General features: G+C 35.2%; 2 protein-coding genes across 6 annotated transcripts in view; one reads left to right on the forward strand and one right to left on the reverse strand.

Annotated features, from left to right (window-relative positions):
• Positions 1 to 4,393, reverse strand: part of LOC134742104 (protein sidekick) — a 70,575-nt gene extending 66,182 nt beyond the window's left edge. For 3 of the 5 annotated variants that reach the window (XM_063675052.1, XM_063675051.1, XM_063675050.1), the window contains exon 1: positions 3,764 to 4,392. In XM_063675052.1, coding sequence (XP_063531122.1) covers positions 3,764 to 3,869 — 106 coding nt within the window. In that variant the 5' untranslated portion in view covers positions 3,870 to 4,392. Of the gene's footprint in view, positions 1 to 3,763 lie in introns of all 5 variants that reach the window. The other 2 variants (XR_010127921.1, XM_063675049.1) reach the window with 1 other exon arrangement.
• A 2,292-nt stretch (positions 4,394 to 6,685) lies between these two features.
• Positions 6,686 to 10,050, forward strand: LOC134742100 (small ribosomal subunit protein uS8A). The gene is made up of 3 exons (XM_063675040.1): positions 6,686 to 6,780; positions 6,994 to 7,291; positions 9,931 to 10,050. Exons 2-3 carry the CDS (start codon positions 6,996 to 6,998, stop codon positions 10,022 to 10,024), a joined length of 390 nt encoding a protein of 129 aa, XP_063531110.1. The 5' UTR covers positions 6,686 to 6,780; positions 6,994 to 6,995; the 3' UTR covers positions 10,025 to 10,050.
• Positions 10,051 to 15,934: the final 5,884 nt, after the last annotated feature.

Genomic DNA, 15,934 nt, shown 5'->3' on the forward strand with positions numbered 1-15,934 from the left:
ATATATATTACATCAGGTGATAGTGTAAAAAGATCTTTTATAGTTATAAGTTTAGTTGAACCAACAACTAAACCACGAACCCACGAACACAGTGAAAAGGGGGGTAGAAGTTTGTATGGGGAATCGCTAAAATGCAGATTGGATAAAAAATTACTAACTCCACGCAGACGAAGTCGATACGCAGAAACGATTTCAATGGTTATAATGGGTTCGATCGGTCTAAATCTTATCTGAGAAAACGCGCATTTTTGAGTTTCTATGTATGTTTGTTTAGGTAGGTAGGTTAGTGTAGGCATGTTTTCCGAGCTAAGCTCGGTCTCCCAGATATTCAGTATTATCAATAAATTACTTTACTGAACGTGTTCTAAAAAAATATTGAAAATCTGATTTTCACAGATTAGGATCATTTCGGGTTCTTTCAACTCTGCAAGCATATTCTATTTAAATCCTAATGATAACATAAAAAAAAACCGGTCAAGTGCGAGTCGGAATCACCCACCGAGGGTTCCGTACCTTTTAGTATTTGTTGTTATAGCGGCTACAGAAATACATCATCTGTGAAAATTTCAACTGTCTATGTGTGTGTGTGTGTGTCACGACATTGTGACACACACATACGTAAAATTTTATGCATGATTTTTGTATGAAACAAAGTTTTTCTATTAATTTAGCGCAAACAAATATTCGAAAGTAGATAAATGCGGAAATATTTATGTTATCAATATCAAATTGGGACCTACGTATTAGTAGGTATAGTAAGTTATGGTACGAATTAGAATACGAGTTTTAAAGATATATTTACTTTAATAAGACTGTATAACTGCATATCTCTCGTCTACTCTACTCGTCTTAGCCTAGCTTCGTACCGTTTGAATGGGTCCTTGAGTTGGACAATATCATGCTCATTTCTATCTGTGAAGGTCTGTGGCTTAGAACAAAGCTCGAACAAACCAGTGCGAGTTTGCGCCATAACTTTAACAGTGGTAAATTAAAGTGGTGAGCGTAACGAGTTTAGCATTCCTTATTAGGTGTTATCATAGCACATATTGTAAACAATAGGACAACTTCTTAGCTTAGGATTTTATTAAGGCGCGTCGCCTACCTACATAGTCTTTGGTGTAATAACTAATTGACGCCACCTCCGCATACTGGCAAATTATGCTGCTCTGACGTTAATTCGTCATTAAATATTTTAGCACCACTCTAACTTAGTGAAGTTCATTAAGTTCTTGATTGAGTTGTTTTTGGGTGAAGGCATAGGTACCTTCGCTACCGCACCGTTGTTTTGTAATAACTGAACTACGAATACGTCACGTCACGTGTGAGCAATGGGTACAGAAATAACGTTACTTGAAGTACCAAACGCCTTCTGAACCTATAAGAGGGTGTAAATAATGAGGGACGGAAAACATGTATCAAGGACCATCCAATAATAGTCAGATGGCTAGAGCTAATTTATACGGGTATGTCACTTTGGCCGTTTTTGTCTTTGCTTCAACTCAGGACTGGCTGGACCGGATTGAACGGTGCATTTTTTTCAATTCAATTAATTTCATACCAATTTAAATTGAAAAAGTTCTGGTAAGTATGTACCTATGCTTACACGTTCTTGAGATGAGATTAATTTTCATTTGGCGCTTCAGATATTTGATATGTATGTCGTTGGGATAAAAAAAAAATTCAAAGATTTTCATTTTGCGTAGGTACTGACCGATTTGGAAAATTCTTTCTTTATTTGAAAGGGTATTCACATTTGATCTCATTGTCATCAGGTCAGGATCTAATGATAGGATATAGTAGAAATCGAGGGAACTCTTCAAATATTATAAACGAGCAGACAAATCCCCTGATGGAAAGCAATGGACACCTACAATACCAGTGAGGTTGCAAGTGTGTTGCCGGAAATGAATTTAAGATGGCATTACGCTCTTTTCTTGAAAGTTTGTTCAGGTCGTATCAGGAATACCTCGGGCGACAGTTCCTGGAGAAACGCACAGTTGAGTAAACGCAGAGTCCATCCAAGGCCTGTCCCGTAAAGTTCTTTTACAAGGACTGATGCTGACTTTGGTAGGTACTTCTGGTTTATTTACTTTAATATTTTAATATATCATATCGTATACTCTTAAGACTATGTATTTACAACATTTATCAATTATTTTATTTTGTAATGTGACCGGAGCGATATTTTTCCTTCAAGACACATATACAATTATGCGAGCACTATATGTCCGGATATATTTACACCTGTCGCCAATATTTTTATTTGACTAGTTAATTGTTCTGTAAATTCAAAAATGTCACTTCCATGCTTTTTAGGGTTCCGTACCCAAAGGGTAAAAACGAGACCCTATTACTAAGACTCGGCTGTCCGTCTGTCACCAGGCTGTATCTCATGAACCGTGATAGCTAGACAGTTGAAATTTTCACAGATGATGTATTTCTGTTGCCGCTATAACAACAAATACTAAAAAGTATGGAACCCTCGAAGAATATATGAACGACGTATCGGAAAATATGTATTAGTTTTAAGTGTAAATAGTATAAACCGTAAATTATAATTTATTCTCTAGGTTAAGTTATATTTTAAGATTTGTCCCGCCCTAGCAGGGTCCATGCTGTACTCCATAATGTAAACACCTTGTAATACCATGGTTGACATTCAATAAATGATATATGATATGACCCTCAGTGCGCGAGTCCGACTCGCACTTGGCCGGTTTTTATGTATATATTTCGACTATATTCTGTCGACAATTTCAGGTCTTAGCAATGATTTGACCTTCTTTTTTCGAACCTTGGAGCTAATTATGACTTTGTGATATGTTTATTCTAATTGCGAATGCAAAATATTAGTGGTAAATCGATTCAGTTTCGCAAAAAACATTCTCTTCATTTTTGCATTAGGGTGCGTATGTGTAATATGTATGCATTAGTGGCTTATTTTGATATGAATAACTAGTCGAGGGCTATATAATAAATATAGTTAGGTACAGATAAAATAAGCTCATCTGAAAGTTTTGTATCTTAATATTCTTAATGTGTTCATGTAAAAAAACTTTATGGGACAGGCCTTAAGTGGTGGAGATGGATATGTTGGAGCGTAGAGCGTTGGCGGAAAGAAGCGGCACGGATTAATCTGAACAATTCCTAGGAGCACTCCCGGTTATAATGCAATAGAAAATGCAGAGCAAGGCTACATCCAGGCAGGGCCAAGGAGTCAAGCCGAATTGTAATATGCAGGAAGCTCACATTCTGAGTAGTTCTCTGTTGGATGCTGGTCCAGACTACAGAGAGAGAAGCTGGTACTGGAGTGCCCAAGCCCACAGATGAGAAGAGTATTCCATATGTGGACTTGTATGTTATAATAATCATTGTAGTTGGTAATGAAAATGAAAAATTATTTATTAAGGTAAATATTTCATTTTGTCAATAAAGTTAATGGAGTCTCCTAGTAAGTATAATATACCTGTGACAGGAGACCCCACTCTTCACAGACAACATTTTAAATTTTTCGGTTCATACAAATTGCATTTTAAATTACATTTAACTGCTGCTGATGATGATGAAGTCCATCAATGAATGCAATCAACAACTGAGAATAACAATCGCTCAAATTCTACAAAAGCTATCTAGATATGTCCTCACAAAAGACAGATGTGACCAAATCTTCAATTTTTTCAACAAGTAACTACTACCAACTGATCTTAAAATACCTGGAAGTTTTAAATTTAACATGCATTACTTTTATTAAGTATTAAGCTACCTGTACTGTCAGCTGTAGACGCCAATTGAATGCAGATGAAGCATAACACGAAAGCGCCCCAAAGTTTCGTCCAATACATTTTGAATAACCGTTCTAATTCTTCCATCACATGTAGAATGTCCAGTTACTTTTTCTTCAGTGAAGACCACTTACGTTATTCTACAAGTTTTTAAGTTATACTACATGTAGTCACTTTTACATGTTTTCTGGTTACACTTCTTCCGACAACACCGATAATTCCACTTGACACAACATAACTTCATCATAGACTGGTTGCTAGGATTTGAATACCACAACAATGCGTACAGCAGAACACCTGTAGGATTTAACTTAGCCCAGCTCTAAACATAATGGACACTGTATTACTCACAAGTTCACTCAACTTTGTACACTAGTCATAATTGCATAGAACTTGCTTCCAAGAGCCACTTAAACAATAAATCCGAAATGCAGTTTGTATTAGTCCCATTGTAAGGCATAAAGTATCTGATTAATAAGTATTTATAAACTTTGAAACTAACAAAACTTATTTTCGCAAGAGTTTGAAAGAAGTCAAGTCAATGAAAGAAGGACGCGCACGATCGAGACAAACGAAACGCGTCAGTCGAATATGGTGGTTGGTTACTTTGGCTCTAAACAATTTCAGGTGAATGGTAGATTGATGAATGAATGAGTGAAATTATTTTTCATAATGTTGCCATAAAGAAATAATGAGCTTCAAATGCAATAGAAGCATAGACCTAGCATTACATAGACCAGCTATACGCGTGCGCCCGTAAGGGATAGACATAGATGACGTCATAAACGTGGGGATACCATATTGGTAAAAATTACCCCAATATTTGATATCACGTTGGGGCGATTACCCTGGAGGCAAAGTTAGCTTGTTTCACGGTATTAAAAAATTGTTAAATAAAATGTCAATGGGCCGTTCTTTTTAGGCGTATAAACAATGAAATACCTCCTATAATTCGCGCAGGTGGTACAAAACTAAACATGTTTAGTAAATAAAACGTAAAATAAAATGTATTATGGGTTTTAATTTAAAGAAATCACAAATGGCAATCACACCAATTAATGTACACCACATTTAATCTTCACAACATTTGTTTATTTATTTTTTGGAATTAGAAGTACGAAAAAACTTCGAGGTCAAAATTACCCATAAAATTATGATATTTTCATCTGGTATCCCTAACATGATTGTTATGCAGCTAAATTAAGAAGAAGTTTAAAAATGGCTGACCTCAGACTCTTACCTACCCACGTAATTTGGGCGGATCATTTTACAAATAATGTATTGTTAATTTGCGTAAATAATTGCGATATTTTTATTGAAATCGTTTGATTCTACATTGCTTTGAGTGTAACGTAATTTTACGATGTTATTCTCACATATTGCGTTAAGAGAAAGGTGTAAAATACCGTACTTACGTGTGAAAGGTTATGATCTCATATTTTTGCTCAGAGCGGCTATTACAGCCGATTACAGAACAATTCACCAGTATTTTATCAAAGTTCAAGCATTCAAAACGCTAACCATCACTATATTTCATAAGAGAAAGCACAATTTCATACAAAACAACGATAATTAAACAAGCAACGAACAAACATGACATGTCACGTACTTATTTGTTTGCCACAACCTCGGTTGTGGCAGCGGTGGAAAAGTGAAACTATGACAAGGACAAAGAATAACAGCGCTTTCTCTGCTACTCCTACTGAAAGATACATAAGACTATCCCGTTCGGTCATTTTCCCCCACTCCTCATGACCGATCCAGTTATACTAGATTCATGAATAGAAGGTAGGATCCTATAGAAGAGGCCAGCCGCGCGAGAAGGGACAGAACATACGCAATGCGACAATATGATTGTTTTTTTTTTCTCTTTATTTAAGTGCTTGTCACCGAGGTGAATGATTGGTCTTGTAAGACGAGAATGTTCGGTTAAATTTTGATTTTGTGGAAGGATAGGCTGGGAACCAAGCAACATAGCGGATGAAATGGAGGAAATAACGTATAAATTAAATGTAAAAATAGCTAGAAAAATAGTTATAGTAAGACAAGCAGTAAGATTTAAAGTATTATATTGTGTTCCTGTACATACTTAATAATAATAAAAGTTAGGGGCTGGTCCATTAGAGTGAGAAGTGAATAGTACAGAGTAATTGAATCTCGGACAGGAGAAGAAAATGTGATCTACGGTACCTTCGTCTAACTCACATTCTACACCTCGACATTGGCAAAATTAGCCAGTTGCACCTTACTAAACTTAGCGAGGAGTAAAAGCCATGAATGGGAAAAATATATAAATTATGATTAGTCGAGTAGATTTGTAGCCCACCATAAACCATACAAATTTACGGTGGAGATTTAAAAAAAATGTGAGATTGTAACAAGGACAAACAATAATAACGCTTTCCCTGCTACTCCTAGTGAAAGATACAGAAGTCTGGCAAAAAAGAGTAGAAATTAAAAAACCGGCCAAGTGCAAGTCGGACTCGCGCACCGAGGGTTCTGAACTTTTTAGTATTTGTTGTTATAGCGGCAACAGAAATAGATCATCTGTGAAAATTTCAACTGTCTATCACGGTTCATGAGATACAGCCTGGTGACAGACAGACAGACGGACAGACAGACAGTCAGACAGGCGGACAGCGGAGTCTTAGTAATAGGGTCCCGTTTTTAACCTTTGGGTACGGAACCCTAAAAAGTGGCAACACTGTAGTCTCTTTCAAATCAATCTAAGAAAAACGGGACGACACTACAGTGTTGCCACTTTTAAATTTTACTCTTTTTTGCCAGACTGTACTATTGTTTCGTTGAAAAACTTTAACAAAAAAAAAACGCCTCTCAAAAAATACTGGCAATGGCTTAAAGGACTCGCATCCAGGCCATAAATGTTAAAAAAAAAAAAAAAAAAATACTGGCAACTTTAGAAAAAAAAAACTTACCAAGTCAAGTTCTTTTGCACTATCCTGTCATTTCGAGTAGTCGAGGCGGGTTTTAATCCTAGGTAATCAGAAAATGTATCGGCATTTTGATTCAAAATTATGAATATTTCGTGAAAGTAATCTATCGGCTCCGTCTGTGATTAATTATTTCAGTCATGGAACCTTAATTTTATATATGTTCAGCAGATAACCTCTAATCGTGTTTTGACGTTTGCGTCTGTGAAGTGATTTCTATAAGTTTCATGTAACTTACGGTTGATTCTTATTATTTACAGCCATGGTGCGTATGAACGTATTGAGTGATGCGCTGAAGTCCATTCACAATGCCGAAAAACGCGGCAAAAGGCAAGTGCTTATCCGGCCTTGCTCCAAAGTTATCGTCAAGTTCTTGACTGTGATGATGAAGCACGGTTACATCGGAGAGTTCGAAATCGTTGATGATCACAGAGCCGGCAAGATTGTCGTAAACCTAACTGGAAGATTGAACAAGTGTGGAGTCATTTCACCCCGCTTCGATGTACCGATCAATGACATAGAGAGATGGACTAACCTCCTGCCATCCCGGCAGTTCGGGTAAGTTACATTTTTATATAATGCTTATACGACCTTAATAATATCATGTACGCCCCAAATTCCCTGTGCATTGTAATTGCATTCCATCTCTATTGTTTGATAACTTAATTGCCATCATATATAGGTTATGTATGTTATAGCCTTGTGGCCTAGTGTTACAAATACATAATGTTATTACAAAAATGATTATTAATGAATTGTTTGGTAGTGATTCTGAATACAATAAAATATCATCATCTGTTTAAGTGCTAGGTTCGTTTTGGTGCTTTGTGGAACAGTTTCTATATATATTTATTTCTTGATCTTTGCTTTGATTTATACATACTTTTATTAACTTGTATGTTTACCAAGTTATGTTAAGGTTGTAGGTTAATTTACATGGTACATATATTACAAATAAATCTTAATTGGAACTCGGACTAGTACTTTCATAACTTTAAGTATGTCAGGGTACAAGCAAATATATTTTTAATAAAACCCTGTTATTATTTATCTTGGAGTAACAAGTTGTGTAAAATACAACCAGAATGAGATCAATAAATTGGATTGACTTCATTTCATATTACTAACTCTTTGTTCTGTAAGTTGCCAATGCTAACTTTGTCTACATTTTAAGTTATGTATCAATTGTATCATTTGTATCAAATCTAATTAATATACATACACATGATTCTACAAACATGTTGAGTATATTAATTTTATAAACATTTTGAATATATTAAATTTTTGTTGCATTTACTAAAACCAAATATGTTTATATCTATGTTAACGAGTCCCCGGCAACATCAGCCAAATTTCACCTTCCCATACAAATGGAGTTTCATTCTCATTTTAAAACTACGGGTTGGATTGTAATGAAACTGCACATACAATGACAGGTATATAGAGGTCTGTAATTAGTTTATATAGCTCCAGTTTATAAAACAAAAGAAATAGAGCAAAAACAAGTTTTGTATGAAAAACTTAAATTCGCTGTATTTTGTTAACTATGGTATCTGAAGCTACATAAACTAATTACAGACATAGATATATACCGTATCCTATTGTAAATACAAAGTTTCAGAGCAAACAAGCTACTCGTTTTAAAATGAGAGTGTAACTGTCTGTATGGAGAACCAAGCTTGCCGGGGACTCTTATGTGGGGGGGGGCGTATATATTTTCTTTCACTATGTTCAGTACCGGCCAATAATATATCACCTCCATGTTTTTACGGTATAACTTTTTTTATATATTTGTGAGTGACTTCCACCTCACTGCTTTATTTAGTCTAGTAGTATTCCTTTGTACGGGCGATGAGAAAAATTGATCTCACATAATGGTTTTCTCATAGTTTTTTTTTAAATGTATTGTAAACTTCATTTTTTTACTAGAGGTTTTTTAGTAATATGCTGAGTATCCTATTGTAATTCACAGTATTTCATTGCAATATTTATCATATTTGTATAAAATGACTAGTAAAATATGCAATCTACAAACTAATCTATATTGTTTACTCTATACAAGCTCATACAAAAACACTCAAAGGTGATATATTATTGGCTGGTACTGTATTTATGAGGTGGGCTCTTGTCAGTGAAGCAATTTCCATGTATATCCATTGTGTGCCTTCTCTTTGACATGTATGCTTGTGTCTAAATTTTATGTTCAACTACAGCACCATAAATACTGCATCAATTTTAATATATATATCAATTTTAATTTTTAATACATCATTTGATATTTACCAGTCGCTTTTCGGTGAAGGAAAACATCGTGAGGAAACCGGACTTATCCTAACAAGGCCTAGTTCCCCCTCTGGGTTGGAAGGTCAGATGGCAGTCACTTTCGTAAAAACTAGTGCCTACGTCAATTCATAGGATTAGTTGTCAAGCGGACCCCAGGCTCCCATGAGCCATGGCAAAATGCCGGGATAACGCGAGGAGGAAGAGAGAACTTTAATACATAAGGCAGGGGTCATCACATCAATGGCGGACCACGGTCCAGATCCGAACCTCAGACCTGTTTTGTGCTACTGTATTAGCTTATTTTATAAACTCAAGTATATAAGGACCGCGATGGTCATTTTATTTTTAAAACCCTTGAGGAAACTAATTGGTTACCCCAGGTATAAGGTGTCAATTATATTGAATCTATTGCCTGGGTGACACAGGCTTCATCATTATAATTTGGTTTCATCGTTATTTTTGTGTAATTAACACTAAATTGACGTAATCTTAGTTTGTAGTATGTACCTACTACCTACCTAATAAATAGTAGTTTATTTAATTTATTACTTCTCAAAATAAGGGCGAAAAATTTAATGAATAATACAAAATTTTAATAATATCACAGCATTAAAATTTTTGCAATACAGTTGCATCCGCACAACTACCGCGAATCACCAATAGTTCTTGTTGGTTGTCATTTGATAGTTTGTGCTATATGAAAAAATAAATGGTACAAGTTGATGTCACTTTATAGTGAACATTGTGAGTGCTGTTTCAAACATTTACTTATAAAACAAAATAGTTACAGTCTGTAACTACTACAAGTGCTGGTTTTGTATGAAAATGTTGAGATGTGAGTATAAGTCTCATGCTGACTCTTATGAATCGACCATTATTTATTAATTATTAATATAATTTTTCCTTACTTACAGATACCTTGTTCTCACAACGAGCGGTGGCATCATGGATCACGAGGAGGCCAGAAGGAAACATCTTGGAGGGAAGATCCTTGGCTTCTTTTTCTAAGTTATCATTATAGAGAAGAAAATGTATTCCATTGTTTTATTTACATTTATCCAACCCACATGCTAATCTACAAGAAAGCAGAAGGGCTTGTCAACCAGACCCAGCCCAAATCCAGTGAAATATGTTCTAAGGTAACAACTTAATAAGAATACATTCGATGTTTTTAGCATTAGAAAAAAGGTAAAAATCTTGACGCGTCTTTTTATTGAAAAATATTGATAAACGCTTTTAAAAAAATAGTTTATATTACCAATGAAAGCAAAAGAATGTAAAAGATCGTATATAATATGATTTATAATTGTAACGTATTTGCTGTGAGTTATTTTTCAAGATCGCTTACCTTCTTTCAAATGCTAAATAAAAAAACGAACTATAGGTATTTATTTATTACAGACTACAGTTGCAGAGCAGATTTATACTGATCCTTAAGCGAGGTTTAGACTAGCAAGAACTTGCATGCAATTTTCATTACATATCTGATCAAACTTTTGAATGCAGTTTACCTAAGTAGTCGGCAATGTAACGTAAATTGCATGCAAGTTCTTGCTAGTCTAAACCTCGCTTTAGATACTCCCCACCCATATGTTTTGAGTTAATTGCCTGATAAAAAATAAAAATAGAAGTTTTTAACTTTAATTCTGTTTCGTTTACTGACAAACTAGTATGTACATAGTTCAATTAGGTATTTTGGTGCAATTACACTGAGAAACTTGTCACATGAAAAAAATGTCAGTTGCTTGGCATCCTAAAAACTATAAATACTTTGTTTAGGCAACTGCAGTAGGTGTATGACCCACACTATAGTGTAATTGAATCCTTATACAATAACTTTCAATTCTCCGAGACTAAATCCGGCTACTAGATGGGAGCAGGATGCGAGTTTGTATTGTAAAGCCTTAGAGGATATACTCGTAACCAAACGGAAGCACAGAATAACTAATACGGAAGTAGCCATTAACAGGCGTTCCCCTCTGTCGAAAATAGTCTGCCAATGGTCATACACAATGTTTATCTGACATGGTTATTTTTATGTTACGTACACATTTGACGTTCCCCTCCCCGCAAAAATCGGCAGTACTTGTTTAGGTGACTGCTATTCCTCAACCCACCAACGGAACGGCAGCTGACGTCCACAAGGGTTCATCATACATAGTTAACCGCTACACAAGTTTTCGCCCGGGAGGCGATGACTGACTAAATTTAAGCCTGGCCCGCGGTCTATTAGATTTGTCTCAGTTTTGAGAGTGAGTAGTGGTAAGTTTAGGATATTTTTATTATATAATATTACCTAATATCTGTATTAGTTATTATAATCACAGTTTTATTAGGGTTCCGTACCCAAAGGGTAAAAACGGGACCCTATTACTAAGACTCCGCTGTCCGTCTGTCACCAGGCTGTATCCTATGAACCGTGGTAGCTAGACAGTTGAAATTTTCACAAATGATGTATTCCTGTTGCCGCTATAACAACAAATACTAAAAACATAATAAAATAAATATTTCAGTGGGGCTCTCATACAACAAACGTGATTTTTTTGCCATTTTTTGTTTTCGTCTGTACGGAACCCTTCGTGCACGAGTCAGTTGCACTTGGCCGGTTTTTGTTTTTATAATAACTATGTAGGCTGATTTTCAAGTTGGTTGATTTTGGAGAGTTGAGGTTAGTGGTAGACGGGAGGTAAATGGTAAGATTAAAATTAAAATTTATCCATGATGAGAATTGTACAAAATCCACTGCAATGATTCAGTGTTCTTAACGCCATCTGTTGGTAGATTGTAACGTTACAAGTTTTTATGAACTTTCAAGTCGAAAACTATAGAGGGCGACAGTATGTACTGCGGGCAAAGATAGATATAACTCCGTAATAGACGGATACAGTAAGGAAAAAATCAAGAAAATTTGATTCTCGATCAGATGGCGCCACTTTTGGCCTACACTCGGATGGATGGCGTTGACGGATTCGTTTGTTATTTAACAATTTTAACGCATATCAGTAAAAGAACATGGGTCAATATAAAAATAATTAATGCAAATAAAAAAAAATATGTCCATATATGTATAAATACATTTTATCGTATTTGTATACATCTTAATTTTTAGTTTTAGAATTTACTGTGGCTACAAAATTTAGTATGACAGTACCGCTCTATCCTATTATATCCTCTTTGACTGCGGAAAATCACTAAATTCTTCTCATCAAGAAGATTATACCGAGCTCAATGAGATTGCCTTGTTTAATTAAAATATCTTGTAGGTATTTTGGGTTATAACATGCACCACATCCGTCTTACCGCTTTACATATTAGTTTCTCGTAGTTTGTTTGTACTTTGTAGTCATAATTTCTAACTAATTAGTTCATAGAGATATTAACATACCAAATTACAACTAAATCGGTTCAGCGGTTATTAATTCCCCATACAGAATTCCACCCCCTTAGGGGAAACACTTTCAAATTTTTGAATTTTTCTGTTGTTTGTGTACTAACACTATCTTTCATACCAAATTTCAGCTTCCTAGGATTTCAGGAAGTACCCTAAAGGTTTTTATGATCATCAGTGGTGACTGGTGACTGTGGTGAGCGAGTGAGTGACGAAATCGAGGTTTTTTACAAGCTTTTATTTAACTTGCAATGTACCTATGTATTTAACATGTTTGTAAGGGTCAAATCTTGCAAGTTAAATTTGACCCACTTCCCGGTTTCCGATCAAGCTGAAAATTTGTATACAAATGTAAGTCGGGTGACAATGCAATATTATGGTAACATCGAGCTGACCTGATGATGGGGACAGGAGGTGGCCATAGGAACTCTGTGATAAAACAACTCAACCTAATTGTGTTTGAGGTTTTTAGAATTGTCTCGTTGAGTATTAGTTGCCTGTGGAAAGAAAAGTACAGTCCGCGATAAAAGCTTGTACCAAAAATGAATTTTTTGCCAAAAACTTATTTAGATATGAATAAAATCTAAAGTATAAGAGCTATGTAATTGAAATTTTTTAAGCTTAATAAGTCCACTAGTGACATCATATCTCGAGAATTTTGGTTATCTGGTATAATGCAAACCCAAGTCATGAGGGTTCAAAAAAAAAGACGAAACGCTTCGAGAAAAGGTAGGTAGTGCCCTTGCGCTTGACTTTGCTCGTCTTGGCGTCAACTTTCTACCAACAGCCTCAGTTAAACTGCCTATAGTAGCGGCTGGTGATAGAACTTATTGAACGAAATTAATTATATGTTTATTTACCTGGATGTTAAAAAATCTACTCGTTAATGTTAGGAAGTGTGGGCCTAAAATTGGCAATGCGATGACGAGTGAACCTTTTATTTACAGTGCAGGCCCGAGTCAGCATAAAAAATGTTACCTCGACAAGTTTCTTACCTACGTCAGGGACGTGGTTTTATTTATATTGTTACGAATCATTGTTTTATTTAAAGTAAAGAACTTTGACTTTTAACATTTAAAATTAGGTACATAATAAGAACATGAGGAGAGGACTATTTCAGAATTCATATAATATGATAAATCTAGATTATTCTAGATGATCTGATCTCTGTAGGCGAAATGTGCTGCAGGCAAGGGCTACCATAAATTATTATTTGTAAGTACATATTTGTGTGTTTATTGAAACATTCATATGTCATCGAGTCGACTGAAGAAAACACGAGAAATTCAGATTAGCCGAATATAATTTTGAAATTTATACATTTTAATAAAGTTTCGAGACCGCGTGCTCGTGAAATTAAAAGGGTTCTAATCTGCAGAGGTTTCCTTTGTAAGTAGGTATTTTATTCTGGGTACATACATACGTGTAACGCACAACCGCCACAACGCGCTCAAGTAAGATGTAGTAGGTATGTTTACAAGGGCCAAAGTTATTGTTTATCCGCTCGTACATACGTATCTCGCTTGCTCGTATAATATCTATCACACTGCGACAGTAGTGACAGTTGCGCACAGAACTATATCAAGATAGAAGAAAAGAGTGTATGTACCTCGCGTGGCAAAACTACGACCCGGTGGCTCAATTGCTCGCCGCGAACTTCAGTCTGCTCCCGATCGATGTCTGCTTGCGACGTCAGGTTTTAAGAACAAAATGGTTTCTTGCGCAATAATTAACTGTTCAAACACTACCAATAAAGTTGGAGCTGTTAATGGAGGTATTTCCTTTCATTGGTAAGTACAATTTGTCCTTAAATATCTGTTATTGATTAAAAAACTATTTATTTATTATTTTCATCAAAACAGTAGCAGGCGATTGTGTGCCAACGCTAGCTTTCCATTGCGGCTTAAATTTGACGAGCCAGACTTGGCGTGCGTTCAAAACCAGTGATTTAAAAATAAGCTATTCAAACTGTCGAGTCACGTTCAAGGTCGATTTCTCATTTTTTCTGTCAAAAGTAAGAATAGTGCTGTACACTGCGATTTTATTACTAGATAATTAAAATCGATTTTGAAAACAGACGAAATTACGTTCTTATATTATCATGCAGCTATATAATGTACGTAGTGCAAAACAAATATTATTAACAAACAGGTTATGGTTACTTCTATATTGCAATTTTGTTTTAGTTTTCCGAATGAACCTAATATTAAAAATAAATGGATTGAAGCAACTGGTCGTAAAAAATGGTTTCCTACGCAAAATGTTACACGCTCGGTCTCTCTACAAATTGCTGAACTCTTTCCTTCTATCTTGATATAGTTCTGTAATTTTTATTTTAAAATTTAATTCAGGCAACAAGGCCTATATTACATATACCATATATACTAACATACATATAAATTTCATAAACATAAAAACTAAACACTATTTTGGCAATAGAACGTCGTGGCTCCGTTGAATCGTCAGTGAATTATCATTTCCTCTGTCGAAAATAATTATCATTTCTTCTGTCGGTTCTTATCGATATTTTAGAATCGATGCCGTGTTCTAACCGATATGTGAATCGATGCTTTTGAATCGTTTCGCGCGGCTTGTTTCTCATCACTAAATTACGCTCGTGTCGTCAAAGTACCTACGCAAAATGTTACACGCTCGGTTTCCCTACAATTTGCCGAGCTCTTTACTTCTATCTTGATATAGTTCTGTGCAGTTGCGTTTCAATCGCTACGGAGCGTAAGTAGGGTTTGCAATATCCGTCAATTTTTCAGATCCGTATATTTCGGATATTAAAATTTGACGGATCCGGATAATATGGATATGTATAAAAAAGTTACGTTCTACAAGGATTCGGTATAAAAAGGCTATTTTCATGGATAGTAAGATTTATTTGAAATTAACGTACTGAAATCGGTGTAGAAAAGTATGACAAAAATTAAACATTTATTCGCAAATTAACAATTAAATAATAACAATCACTTTATAGAATTTTTTTTACAATGCTATTATATAGCACATCAAGCACGTGTTATTTATTTTAACAGAAGATGGGGAACCGACACGATAACACAAAAAAGTCAATGATAATAACACGACACGCACAAGCACTAATGACGTTCCAGGTAGACGACCCACAGGCGACTGGGCGAAAGCCTGATAACAATAGAGTATTCTACTACCTAGTCAAATCAGTTTCTTTTTTAGAACTGTCAAAACGATTTGCTAATATGGAATTTATATGAAAAATTACATCGTGACGTCACGGTCAACTAACCTACTTTTTATACTTCAATCCAATTGATCAAGCTGAGGGGAGACCTTTTCAGTGACGTTTATGTTTTATATTAATAAAAGTGTATTACATTTAAGCAATACTGTAAGCGTCCTGAATAAATTTATTTTCTTCTTCTTCTTCTGATTAAATAGAAATTGTGTTTACAAAATAATTGCTATCTGTTTTTCTAATAATTATCTGGTGCTTTATTTCATGCATGGTGTGAAATAATTTATTTTAAATACAGTGTAATACCCTA

The sequence above is a fragment of the Cydia strobilella genome, chromosome 6 (genome assembly GCF_947568885.1).
Source record: "Cydia strobilella chromosome 6, ilCydStro3.1, whole genome shotgun sequence".
NCBI classification, from domain to species: domain Eukaryota; kingdom Metazoa; phylum Arthropoda; class Insecta; order Lepidoptera; family Tortricidae; genus Cydia; species Cydia strobilella.

Excerpts from the sequence above, each read along its gene's own strand:
- LOC134742100 (XM_063675040.1), top strand. The coding sequence starts at position 6,996 with ATGGTGCGTATGAACGTATTGAGTGATGCGCTGAAGTCCATTCACAAT. Across the intron at positions 7,292-9,930 it reads CTGCCATCCCGGCAGTTCGG|ATACCTTGTTCTCACAACGA; the intron begins GTAAGTTACATT and ends CCTTACTTACAG.